The sequence below is a fragment of the Engystomops pustulosus genome, chromosome 4, assembly GCF_040894005.1.
Source record: "Engystomops pustulosus chromosome 4, aEngPut4.maternal, whole genome shotgun sequence".
Classification (NCBI taxonomy): Eukaryota; Metazoa; Chordata; class Amphibia; order Anura; family Leptodactylidae; genus Engystomops; species Engystomops pustulosus.
The window spans coordinates 219,020,859-219,034,621 of record NC_092414.1 but is presented as its reverse complement, the minus strand read 5'-3'; the positions used below and the strand labels follow the sequence as shown (position 1 = coordinate 219,034,621).

The following is a 13,763-nucleotide window of genomic DNA, read 5'->3' as shown; positions in this document are numbered from 1 at the left end:
CACTGGCAGAGTCCCCCTTTACAGAAATGTCCACCGGCAGAGTCCCCCTTTACAGAAATGTCCACTGGCAGAGTCCCCCTTTACAGAAATGTCCACTGGCAGAGTCCCCCTTTACAGAAATGTCCACTGGCAGAGTCCCCCTTTACAGAAATGTCCACTGGCAGAGTCCCCCTTTACAGAAATGTCCACTGGCAGAGTCCCCCTTTACAGAAATGTCCACTGGCAGAGTCCCCCTTTACAGAAATGTCCACTGTCAGAGTCCCCCTTTACAGAAATGTCCACTGGCAGAGTCCCCCTTTACAGAAATGTCCACTGGCAGAGTCCCCCTTTACAGAAATGTCCACTGGCAGAGTCCCCCTTTACAGAAATGTCCACCGGCAGAGTCCCCCTTTACAGAAATGTCCACCGGCAGAGTCCCCCTTTACAGAAATGTCCACCGGCAGAGTCCCCCTTTACAGAAATGTCCACCGGCAGAGTTCCCCTTTACAGAAATGTCCACCGGCAGAGTTCCCCTTTACAGAAATGTCCACCGGCAGAGTTCCCCTTTACAGAAATGTCCACCGGCAGAGTTCCCCTTTACAGAAATGTCCACCGGCAGAGTTCCCCTTTACAGAAATGTCCACCGGCAGAGTTCCCCTTTACAGAAATGTCCACCGGCAGAGTTCCCCTTTACAGAAATGTCCACCGGCAGAGTTCCCCTTTACAGAAATGTCCACCCTTTACAGAAATGTCCACTGGCAGAGTACCCCTTTACAGAAATATCCTCCAGTAGAGTCCATCTTTACAGAAATGGCTACCAGCAGCAGGGCCATCTTAAAAAAAAATTCTATACTTACCTTTGGCTTCTTCTCCATGGCTCTTTCTATTCTTCTTCCTGCCCGTATGGCGCATACACTATGACTTCATGTGGCTGCAATACCGCCACATCATAGTGATGCTCCAGGGCTGGAAGAGGAGAAGACAGAGCCGCGGGGCTGGGGAGATGAAGCCGGAAGGTGAGTATATGTATATATTTTTTAGACTGATGGCGGATCTTCATATACTGTAGGGTTTTGTATTCCATACCGCAAAAATGAAGATCCACCATTGTAAAGCGCCCCCTTCCGCTCCGTGAAAAAATAATTTTGAGCGTATAAGCTACATTCCCATCATGTTTTAGCACAATGGCCCAGATCGATCATTATGACTGTACCAGTTTGCACTAAAAATGAGGTATTTGGGGTTCTGCGCTATAATTGTGTTGCGGTTTCTCTGGGTCAGACACTTTAGACAACTGTGCACCTAAAAGGCGTGGTAGTGCATAGTCTGAGTTTTTACCACATTTCCAATGTGAGGAAAACTTCACTAAGGCAGATAGGTTTTATATATCTGGGCTTCCTCTTTGGCACCACCATCACCATCCCAGCGCCTAGGGCAGCCATTGGCCTTTCACGGCCCTTAAAACGGCTCGGAGTTGTCCAACCTCAAGAGGACATCATTCTGATCTGAGGACTAAGCTGGAAATTGTCTCTTTGTTGGGTAGGAGCACAATATAGAAAAAGTCATATAAAAAGTAATATAAATAAATAAAGACAAATATTGATTGTCTTTTAACTCTGAGGCAGAACCTTCTACAATCCTCTTCTAGTCCTCGGGTCTATTGTAGAGATACTGAAACCAGAGACCCCCTAACCAAATGGTGAAAATAGTAAGTGGAAATCTCACAATAAGCAACTAATTGGCTTTCATGTAATTTAGGATATTGCCAAGATCAGGTTTGCTAAATCTATTACTGAATCCTAAATCCTAAACAGATTTGGACTTACATGTGTCTCTTGGTTTTGTACTTTCAGTGGATATTTCAGGTCTTGGACTTGGGACTTCACTATTTACAGGTAAGAGAAGAATATTCATAGCAATTGAATTTTAGTGGAATTTTATATGACAATTGTGATGTATGACCGATGTGATGTCACAGATGATTCACAGGGAAACCTGAGAAGCGGTGGAGCCCGAGTCGTCCTACAACACTGCTGTATGTGATGGAATGTGGATGTTATCCTTGGTTTTCACAAAATGACATTTATACATTAATCTGGATTCTACTTTATTAAGATTACAAGGTCACTACCCCTTTTTTTGGACACAGAACAGCAACACAAAACTGGCGCAGACACTTTATAAACACATGTACAAGCGGTTTGCACCTTCATTCTAGTCAGACACAAAACTGGTGCAAACAATTTGTTTGCTCCAGTTTTCTGAATGACTTTGCACTAGAAATTAAGTGCAAACCACGACACATATTTCTGTACATAAAGGGGGAGTTCCGGGGCTCAGCTGGACCGAGCACCAAATTTATCAAGCAAAGTCCAACACAATTGTCCCTCACATCACATGTTAAAGATGGTGCCCTCTGTTAGGGCAATGCAGGGGGTGCCAGATTCATGAAGAACGTGTGCAGGAAATCCTGAATGTGGCGCCCCCTGCACACTACACAGGTAACTGCACATAGTACTAATAAATGTGGTTCATTCATTTAACCTGTGTGTAAATGCAATGTTTATACAACTACCTTGTTTTTAAAGAGAGGACATGGCGACAAAATTACACACAAGGACAATGTTTAACTGGTTCGCGATCACCCGCTGTGTATTCACGGTGGTGGTCGGGTTCCGATGGATGGAGAGGGCTCACGGGCTGAGCCCTCTCCATAGCCGGTAAGTATCTGCTGCATATTGCAAGCACCGATCGTCGCAAGGGCGCCGCCATCTTTCCGAGGATCGTCGCTCCTCGAGACCTTCCGAATACCCGAGGCAACTTCGTTTTAACTCTTTCATTACAATGTGCTATCAGCACATTGTAATGAATGAGGAGGAAAATCCCCATATACTGCCATACTATAGTATGGCAGTATATGATAGGATCGATCAGACAACCTAGGGTTAAAGTACCCTAGGGAGTCTGAAAAATAATAAAAGTAAAAATTTTAAAAAAGTAAAAAAAAACAAGTATAATAAAAAAACCTAAACATTCAAATCACCCCCTTTCCCTAGAATTGATATAAATATAAATAAACAGTAAGAATCATAAACACATTAGGTATCGCCGCGTCCAAAAATGCCCGATCTATCAAAATATAGTAAAGGTTTTTCACTGCGTTTAACCCCGTAATGGAAAATCGAGTCCAAAATCAAAAGTGGCACTTTTTTGCCATTTAAAAAAAAATTAAAAAATTCTATAAAAAGTGATCAAAAGGTCGTACAGTCCCAAAAATAATATCATCGAAAACATCTTCAAAAGGCGCAAAAAATGACACCACCCACAACTCCGTACAACAAAGTATGAAAAAGTTATTAGCGCAAGAAGACGGCAAAATAAAAAAAAAACATTTGTACATGAGGTTTTAATTTTTGTAAACGTATGAAAACATTATAAAAACTATACAAATTTGGTATCCGTGTAATCATATTGACCCAAAGAATAAAGCAGACATGTCATTTGGGGAGCACAGTGCAAGCCGTAATATCCAAGCCCACAAGAATACGGCGCAAATGCGGTTTTTCACCATTTTCACTGCATTTGGAATTTTTTTCCCGCTTTCCAGTACCTGGCAGAGAACATTCAATAACATCACTATGAAGTGCAATTTGTTAAGCAGAAAACAAGCCATCACAGAGATCTTTATGTGTAAAAATAAAAAGGTTATAGATTTTTGAATGTGGGGATAGAAAAATGGAAATGAAAAAACGGGAAAGGGCCCGGTCCTTAACCGGTTAATAACATGTAACTGAAGAAATGTATAAAATACATGACGTATATGGCCAAATGGGAAAATTGTTTTATATTTGATGCACTGCTGCTCCCTTTTGAGGCTGCGTTCACATGTTCAGGTTTTCAGTCGTGGTTTTTTTTAACCCCTTCCTGCTGATGCCCTTCCTTCGCTTTCAATTTTACATTTCCGTTTTTTGCTCCACTTCTTTACAAATCCATAAGGTTTTTTTATTTTTCCATGTACAGAACTTTAAAGAGGCTTGTTTTCTGCATGACCATTAGTGCTGTCTATTGTTTTATTTTCTATGCCAGGTGTAAGGAAGTGGGAAAGAACTTCTCAATGCAGTGAACTACCACCAGGATGCAGGATTATAAACCAAGCACACTTACATGCTGGTGTGTGCCCACTATGCACACACTTTTAGCTTTGTATGCCCTGGTTTCTAAGAAAAATATGTTAATATTATGCAAATGAGTCTGAGGGGCTCCAGGCTCCATAGGTGTTAATGGAGCCTCGAGCCCCTCGGCTCATTTCCATAATTTTTAAAGCCTTTAAAAAAAAACAGGGAATAAGAAGCTAAAAGAAGAGCAGATCGTGTCAGAGGGGACACACACCAATATGTCAGGTGCTTGGTTTACAATCCTTCATCCTGGTGGTTGATGTCAGAGAGCTGTGATCCCATAGAGTCGGCCATGTTGGATTTTTTTATCTTTTATGTTTTTTCTCTCTCTCTCTCTGTCTCTCTCTTTATATTTAGGATTTCTAACAATGTAGATGGTTTTTTCATGGTTGTTTTTAGCAATTTTGACATAGTAACTAAACTGTAGATGAAGACGGTGTAATGTCCTTTAGTGAAGAACATAGTGAAGATCCCTGGATTTGAAATTATGTTGTATCTTCTCCCTCTTTACAGACCGGGTGAACTTTATAGACAATCACAGATCAGATCTTATTGCGATGGTAACCGATGTACATATAGTCCTATATAATCTCTGCTCACAAAACCTGCTGACTGATGAACAAATCAAATCTGTGATGGAAAGGACAAGTTCCCTTCAGAAAATGATGCAACTGTGCGATATAATCAGACAGAAGACAGATATTGAGAAATATTCGGCTTATAAAATATTTAAAAAATACAATTATAAACGTATCAAATACTTGGAAGACGAAGACAGGATGAGGAGAAACCCTGTGGCACAATACAGGATGAGGAGAAACCCTGTGGCACAATACAGGATGAGGAGAAACACTCTGGCACATGACAGGATAAGGAGAAACCCTGTGGCACATGACTGGGGTAAGTGTAGAAGACTTCTAGAGTATCTGATTGTCTTAAAGCGTTACTGTAAAGTTATAGTGATTTTTCCAAATTATTATATGTGATTCCCCTTTGATGCCTATTTTGTGCTGCTCGTCCTTTTCTTTACAAAGTTCTGGCATTTTCTGTTCTGAAAGTATTTGACAAAAATATTTCTCACCAGAGGTGAAGTGGGCGGAGACTAATATCTGTCTGTCTGTGCCTTCAGGTTGAGGCCAGTTAGTTTGCCCAAAGATCACATGATGCCTCTTTCAATGTAATTTAGCATTAAATCCATTTCCAGGTCTGTCCTGTCTGATAGATACGGTTATAGAGTATAGCCTGGCTGTATATGATAGATACGGATGTAGTGTACGGCCTGGCTGTATATGATAGATACGGATGTAGTGTATGGCCTGGCTGTATATGATAGATACGGATGTAGTGTATGGCGTGGCTGTATATGAAAGATACGGATGTAGTGTATGGCCTGGCTGTATATGATAGATACGGATGTAGTGTACGGCCTGGCTGTATATGATAGATACGGATGTAGTGTACGGCCTGGCTGTATATGATAGATACGGATGTAGTGTACGGCCTGGCTGTATATGATAGATACGGATGTAGTGTACGGCCTGGCTGTATATGATAGATACGGATGTAGTGTACGGCCTGGCTGTATATGATAGATACGGATGTAGTGTACGGCCTGGCTGTATATGATAGATACGGATGTAGTGTATGGCCTGGCTGTATATGATAGATACGGATGTAGCGTATGGCCTGGCTGTATATGATAGATATGGATGTAGTGTATGGCCTGGCTGTATATGATGGATACGGATGTAGTGTACGGCCTGGCTGTATATGATAGATACGGATGTAGTGTATGGCCTGGCTGTATATGATAGATACGGATGTAGCGTATGGCCTGGCTGTATATGATAGATACGGATGTAGTGTACGGCCTGGCTGTGTATGATAGATACGGATGTAGTGTACGGCCTGGCTGTGTATGATAGATACGGATGTAGTGTATGGCCTGGCTGTATATGATGGATACGGATGTAGTGTATGGTCTGGCTGTATATGATAGATACCGATGTAGTGTATGGCCTGGCTGTATATGATAGATACGGATGTAGTGTACGGCCTGGCTGTTTATGATAGATACGGATGTAGTGTACGGCCTGGCTGTATATGATAGATACGGATGTAGTGTATGGCGTGGCTGTATATGATGGATACGGATGTAGTGTACGGCCTGGCTGTATATGATAGATACGGATGTAGTGTATGGCCTGGCTGTATATGATAGATACGGATGTAGTGTATGGCGTGGCTGTATATGAAAGATACGGATGTAGTGTATGGCCTGGCTGTATATGATAGATACGGATGTAGTGTACGGCCTGGCTGTATATGATAGATACGGATGTAGTGTACGGCCTGGCTGTATATGATAGATACGGATGTAGTGTACGGCCTGGCTGTATATGATAGATACGGATGTAGTGTACGGCCTGGCTGTATATGATAGATACGGATGTAGTGTACGGCCTGGCTGTATATGATAGATACGGATGTAGCGTATGGCCTGGCTGTATATGATAGATATGGATGTAGTGTATGGCCTGGCTGTATATGATAGATACGGATGTAGTGTATGGCCTGGCTGTATATGATAGATACGGATGTAGTGTATGGCCTGGCTGTATATGATAGATACGGTTGTAGCGTATGGCCTGGCTGTATATGATAGATACGGATGTAGCGTATGGCCTGGCTGTATATGATAGATACGGATGTAGCGTATGGCCTGGCTGTATATGATAGATATGGATGTAGTGTATGGCCTGGCTGTATATGATAGATACGGATGTAGTGTACGGCCTGGCTGTATATGATAGATACGGATGTAGTGTACGGCCTGGCTGTTTATGATAGATACGGATGTAGTGTACGGCCTGGCTGTATATGATAGATACGGATGTAGTGTATGGCGTGGCTGTATATGATGGATACGGATGTAGTGTACGGCCTGGCTGTATATGATAGATACGGATGTAGTGTATGGCCTGGCTGTATATGATAGATACGGATGTAGTGTATGGCGTGGCTGTATATGAAAGATACGGATGTAGTGTATGGCCTGGCTGTATATGATAGATACGGATGTAGTGTACGGCCTGGCTGTATATGATAGATACGGATGTAGTGTACGGCCTGGCTGTATATGATAGATACGGATGTAGTGTACGGCCTGGCTGTATATGATAGATACGGATGTAGTGTACGGCCTGGCTGTATATGATAGATACGGATGTAGTGTACGGCCTGGCTGTATATGATAGATACGGATGTAGCGTATGGCCTGGCTGTATATGATAGATATGGATGTAGTGTATGGCCTGGCTGTATATGATAGATACGGATGTAGTGTACGGCCTGGCTGTATATGATAGATACGGATGTAGTGTACGGCCTGGCTGTTTATGATAGATACGGATGTAGTGTACGGCCTGGCTGTATATGATAGATACGGATGTAGTGTATGGCGTGGCTGTATATGATGGATACGGATGTAGTGTATGGCCTGGCTGTATATGATAGATACGGATGTAGTGTATGGCCTGGCTGTATATGATAGATACGGATGTAGTGTATGGCCTGGCTGTATATGATAGATACGGATGTAGTGTATGGCCTGGCTGTATATGATAGATACGGATGTAGTGTATGGCCCGGCTGTATATGATAGATACGGATGTAGTGTATGGCCTGGCTGTATATGATAGATACGGATGTAGTGTATGGCCTGGCTGTATATGATAGATACGGATGTAGTGTACGGCCTGGCTGTGTATGATAGATACGGATGTAGTGTACGGCCTGGCTGTGTATGATAGATACGGATGTAGTGTATGGCCTGGCTGTATATGATAGATACGGATGTAGCGTATGGCCTGGCTGTATATGATAGATACGGATGTAGTGTACGGCCTGGCTGTGTATGATAGATACGGATGTAGTGTATGGCCTGGCTGTATATGATAGATACGGATGTAGTGTATGGCCTGGCTGTATATGATAGATACGGATGTAGTGTATGGTCTGGCTGTATATGATAGATATGGTTGTAGTGTATGGCCTGGCTGTATATGATAGATACGGATGTAGCGTATGGCTTGGCTGTATATGATAGATATGGTTGTAGTGTATGGCCTGGCTGTATATGATAGATACGGATGTAGCGTATGGCTTGGCTGTTTATGATAGATACGGATGTAGTGTATGGCCTGGCTGTATATGATAGATACGGATGTAGTGTATGGCCTGGCTGTATATGATAGATACGGATGTAGCGTATGGCTTGGCTGTATATGATAGATATGGTTGTAGTGTATGGCCTGGCTGTATATGATAGATACGGATGTAGTGTATGGCCTGGCTGTATATGATAGATACGGATGTAGTGTATGGCCTGGCTGTATATGATAGATACGGATGTAGTGTATGACCTGGCTGTATATGATGGATACGGATGTAGCGTATGGCCTGGCTGTATATGATAGATACGGATGTAGTGTATGGCCTGGCTGTGTATGATAGATACGGATGTAGTGTATGGCCTGGCTGTATATGATAGATACGGATGTAGTGTATGGCCTGGCTGTATATGATAGATACGGATGTAGCGTATGGCTTGGCTGTATATGATAGATATGGTTGTAGTGTATGGCCTGGCTGTATATGATAGATACGGATGTAGCGTATGGCTTGGCTGTTTATGATAGGTTGCCTGGTATGTTTGGGGTGGAAGCTGTTATTTCTTAGGTAGGCTGTTCTGTCTGTTGCTTTATGGAATATTGTTGTGGTTAAGCTGCTTTCTTTAATCAGTATTGTGGTATTCAGAAAGTGTATCTCCTTGTCTGAATAGCTTTCTTTCAGATTGATGGTGGGGTGAAAGTCGTTGTAGCCCTCATGGAATTGAAGCAGGGCCTCCTCACCTGCCATCCAGATGATCAGAATGTCATCAATATGATGGAGGTAGATCATGGGTTTTGTGGTGCATGTAGATAAGTAAGCACTAGAGATGAGCGAGTATACTCGTCCAAGCTTGATGCTCATTCAAGTATTAGCATACTCGGAACGGCTCGTTGCTCGGACGAGTATTTCCCCTGCTCGAGATCGAGCATTTAATTAAGAAAAGACAGTGAAGAACAGGGAAGAATACAATGAAAACAGTGAACACAGTGAACATAGGATCATTTAAGTGAAGACCACAGTGAAGAACACATTGCAGATGTTCCGAACATGTGCTCACTTAGCCGAAGACACGAGCCCCGACGCTGGATCAGGCATTCAGGAGGGATGCTGAAGTGGAGCGGGCATGGAGGAGTGGAGCGGGGCTGGAGCGAGCATGGAGGATTGGAGCGGGCATTACGGAGCGGAGCAGGGGCTGGAGCGGGCATTACGGAGCGGAGCAGGGGCTGGAGCGGGCAAAGAGGAGCGGAGCAGGGCTGGAGCAGGCATGGAGGATCGGAGCGGGCATCACGGAGCGGGCATCATGGAGCAGAGCGGGGCTGGAGCGGGCATGGAGGATTGGAGCGGGCATGGAGGATTGGAGCGGGGCTTGAGCGGGCATGGAGGATTGGAGCGGAGCCGGAGCAGGCTTGGAGGAGCAGGAATGGAGGAGCGGGCATGGTGGAGCGGGCATCACAGAGCGGAGTGAGGCTGGAGCGGGCATGGAGGATCTGAGCGGGGCTGGAGCGGGCATGCAGGAACGGAGCGGGCATGGAGGAGCGGGCATCATGGAGCAGAGCGGGGGCTGGAGCGGGCATGGAGGAGCGGGCATCCCGGAGTGGAGCGGGGCTGGAGCGGGCATGGAGGATCAGAGTGGGCCTGGAGGAGTGGGCATCACGGAGCAGAGCGGGGCTGGAGCGGGCATGGAGGATCAGAGCAGGGCTGGAGTGGGCATGGAGGATCGGAGCGGGGCTGGAGCGGGCATGGAGGAGCAGAGCGGGCATGGAGGAGCGGGCATAACGGAGCAGAGCGGGGCTGGAGCGGGCATGGAGGATCGAAGCGGGGCTGGAGCAGGACCAACAGCACAGAAAGAACACAGTGAATAACAGATTGCAGATGTTCAGAACATCTGCTAACTTATCGGAAGACACGCGTGCCGAACTGTGTTCTTAACAATAGTATGTGAAGAACATTATGTGTGAAGAATACTTTGCAGATGTATGGAAACATCTGCAATGTGTTCTTCACACATATTGTTCTTCATATACTATTGTGAAGAACACCGTTCTGCACGCGTGTCTTCAGATAAGTTAGCAGATGTGCAGAACATCTGCAATGTGTTCTTCACTGTGTTCTTTCAATGTGTTCTTTCAGTGAAAACATCTGCAAACATCTGCAATGTGTTATTCTTTAGTGTTTTTTCAATGTGTTCTTTCAGTGAAAAATGCTCCAGTCTCCCATTGACTTCAATGGGGCTTGTTATTCGAGACGAGCACTCGAGCATCTGGAAAAGTTTGTCTCGAATAACGAGCACTCGAGCATTTTAGTACTCGCTCATTTCTAGCTTTTAAAACTTTAGCAAACTGTGGTGCACACCTTGATCTCACATAAACTGTAGGTACAGATCCTCTCCAAAACAGAAATAGTAGTGGGTGAGCACAAATTGAATGAGTTCTGTGACCAGTTCTGTTGGTAGGTTGTGCTTCTCCATGTGTGTCTGATATGCCGCTATTCCATCTTTGTGGGGAATATTGGTGCACAGAGATTCCACATCCATGGTTGCTGTCACGGGTGACCCCAAGATCCATATCCATGTTGTGGGTCGCGGGTGCACCCGTGCTCTGCTGCTGCTGCCCCACTCCCCCCGGGTCGGTACTTACCTGTCACGGCTCCTGATGGCTCCATCGCGGTCCCGTCCAGGCTGCAGGTCTGTCTCCTGTGTAGGCCGCGCGCTCCCGCTGCTATGGCGCGCGCACGCCTACTCTCTAAGAATTTAAAGGCCCAGCATCCTCCTTATTGGTGCTGACATTCCTGGCTCTGCTATATAGCCTGGCTACTCCCAACATCCCCTGCCTTATCTTCATGTCCTGTTACTGAAGAGAAAGCCCTCCGTGTTCCCGAGCATTTCCAGACGCCATCGAGTATTCTGTTATTCCTGTGTTCCGTGTTGTTCCCGTGTTCCTGGTGTCCTGTGGCAATCCTGTGATCCTGTGTCGGTCCTGGTGTCCTGTGGCGGTCCTGTTGTCCTGTGGCGATCCTGTGGCGGTCCTGGTGATCTGTGGCGGTCCGGTAATCCTCTGTCCTTCCGTGGTCCTGCCATCCATCCGTGGTCCTGCCAGCCATCCGTGGTCCTGCCTTCCCGTGGTCACCGTGTCCCTACCTTGGCTGCCACAGCGGGCCTAGTCGCACCTGCGGAGCGACCTGGTGACTCCCCGCCGCAGCAAGACCATCCCGCTTTGCGGCGGGCTCTGGTGAAGGCCAGGAGTTCACTTAGACTCCGCTCCCGGGTTGAGGCTAGTATTATTATCCCCCGCGGTGGTCCTGGATTGCCATCTTTGTGGATCTTGGGGAGCATATAAAAACAGCCTGGCCTGGGATCCTCTGGGATGAGCAGGTTGACTTCGTGCTGGATATCAGTTGAAAACTTCTTGGTCTTATTAACTAGTTGATTCTTGTAGGCCTTTGTGGGGTCACTTTCAAGTTTTTTTCTCTTGTTGTTAAAGAGCTGTTCTTTACTATTCCAGGCAGCACTGGGGGCCACAGCTAGTAAAATATAAAAAAGGGAATTCTAGAGAAGACATTTCAGTGAAGGTTTCTTTAGTAATGGGGTAACAGCTTGAAAGAAGAGGGGACGACACCAGGAGAGAGAGGTTGAAGATTTTAGTGAGGGGAGAAGTGACTGCTGGGGAGAGAGACTGTACAAGATGTGAGAGGATGGGTCACTGATGCAGGTAGTGGGGCGAGCAGAGGAAAGGAACCTGGACACTTCTTCTTCTGTGCCTCTTCTTCTTTGCCTCTTCTTCCTGTGCTTCTTCTGAGAGTACAGAAAAGTGGATGACCAATGTAAAACTTAGCTTTTAATATATATTGGGTAAAACGATACAAAAATAGATTCGAAATTGGAATATAAAAATAACCAGTGATCCTGAGAGTGATACTGTGCTTCTAAACACAGGCACTGGTGGGTCAGAGTAGTGCCTATATACCTTGGTACATTTGAATGTTCATATGGTAGAGGTCACATACCTGTAGTGCAGGAGATATGGTTTATACCCTGGTTGAGTAGCATCTTTTGCATATAGGTCAGTGATGGCGAACCTTTTAGAGACCGAGTGTCCAAACTACAGCCAAGACCCACTTATTTATCGCAAAGTGCCAACACAGAAATTTAATTTGTGATTTATACTCCCTTCTCTGTCACAGCTTTCATTGATACCAGCCCCTGAGGACACCAATAAAGCAGAAAATAGAAGAAATTTGGATGATCATTTTAGCTTCCCTCCAGGGTCCCATAAACAGGAAGAATTGTCAGGGCTGGAGCTACAATGATAATCCTGATCTGTCCACACCTTCCCTCTCCTCCAGTAGTCCCAGGTAGCATTGTCACTTTAAAATAGCTCTGTGCACAGCAAGTCCTGGGCTATCTAGGACTGCAGGAAGATACCTGGAGTCATCTCTGGTGATGGTCTGGGTGCCCACTGAAAGGGCTCTGAGTGCCACCTCTGGCACCCGTGCCATAGGTTAGCCACCACTGATATAGGTGCTGACATATGTACAGTTGTATAGAACAATAACGTGTAACAGGAAAGCAGACAAAGGTAGAGAGAAATAAAGGCACAGTCACTCTTAAAAGATGGGACAGGGTATTAGGAAAGGCACTCTGAGGCAATGGAGTGTGGGGTGACCTAAGTGACCCTAATAACGGAGGTAATGAGGGGAAAGTCCCTGTAAATCCCTTAAAACCTCGCCACGGAGCCGCAGCCCTAAACAGCTGCCACCCTGTCTGGAACCTAACCCTATTATTGGTCCACTGACCCTAATGTAGGGAAGTGAAGGGAAGGGGGGTATCCATACAGAGGTCTTGTGAATGTAGATGTACTTGTAAAATACCTCAGTCTATCAAAGGGGGGCAGCGTGTCCCAAACAGTGAAGATAGTGAGTATTTACAAGGATAAGCAGGTAGAAAATAAATAACTAAAGGGTCACGCCTGGTCAACAACCCAAACTTTTTGGACTTTTTTCTTCTGTGCCTGGCTCAAAGGAAGAGAGTGAACAGGATAAAGTACAGGAGGAACGAGGATTAATGGAGTGAGTGGATTGAAAATTTTTTTCCTGGTGAATGCAGATGATTTTATCTTTAAAGTAGGTGGCTAGATCTGTGACAGGTGGCTGCATGTCAGGCTTCAGGGGTAGTGGACTCACTGGACCACCGCGGAGGCTGACATATTCCAAAATGTGGCACCGGAATCTAAGTGGTACTCAGTTTTCACCAGAGCCTGTCGTAAATTGGGTTGGACTTGCTGTGGTGTCGTGCCACAGGTGTGACTTTGTCCGCGGTGGCAGTCAGGGCGAGGTACAAAGACGACAGGCAGAATCATGGTCGGGGACAGGCAGGAGGTCGAGACAGGCAGCACAGGATCAGAGTCTAGGATGTAGCGGTAGGTCAGGTGGAACAGGATC

The 13,763-nt window shown here is 45.4% G+C and overlaps 1 protein-coding gene across 4 annotated transcripts in view; it reads left to right on the top strand.

Annotated features, from left to right (window-relative positions):
- The window catches only part of LOC140128360 (uncharacterized), a 179,872-nt gene that overhangs the window by 131,051 nt on the left and 35,058 nt on the right, over positions 1–13,763 (top strand). For all 4 annotated transcript variants that reach the window (XM_072150007.1, XM_072150009.1, XM_072150008.1 and 1 more), the window contains 2 exons: positions 1,833–1,874; positions 4,668–5,054. In XM_072150007.1, coding sequence (XP_072006108.1) covers positions 1,833–1,874; positions 4,668–5,054 — 429 coding nt within the window. The remainder of the gene's footprint in view (positions 1–1,832; positions 1,875–4,667; positions 5,055–13,763) is intronic.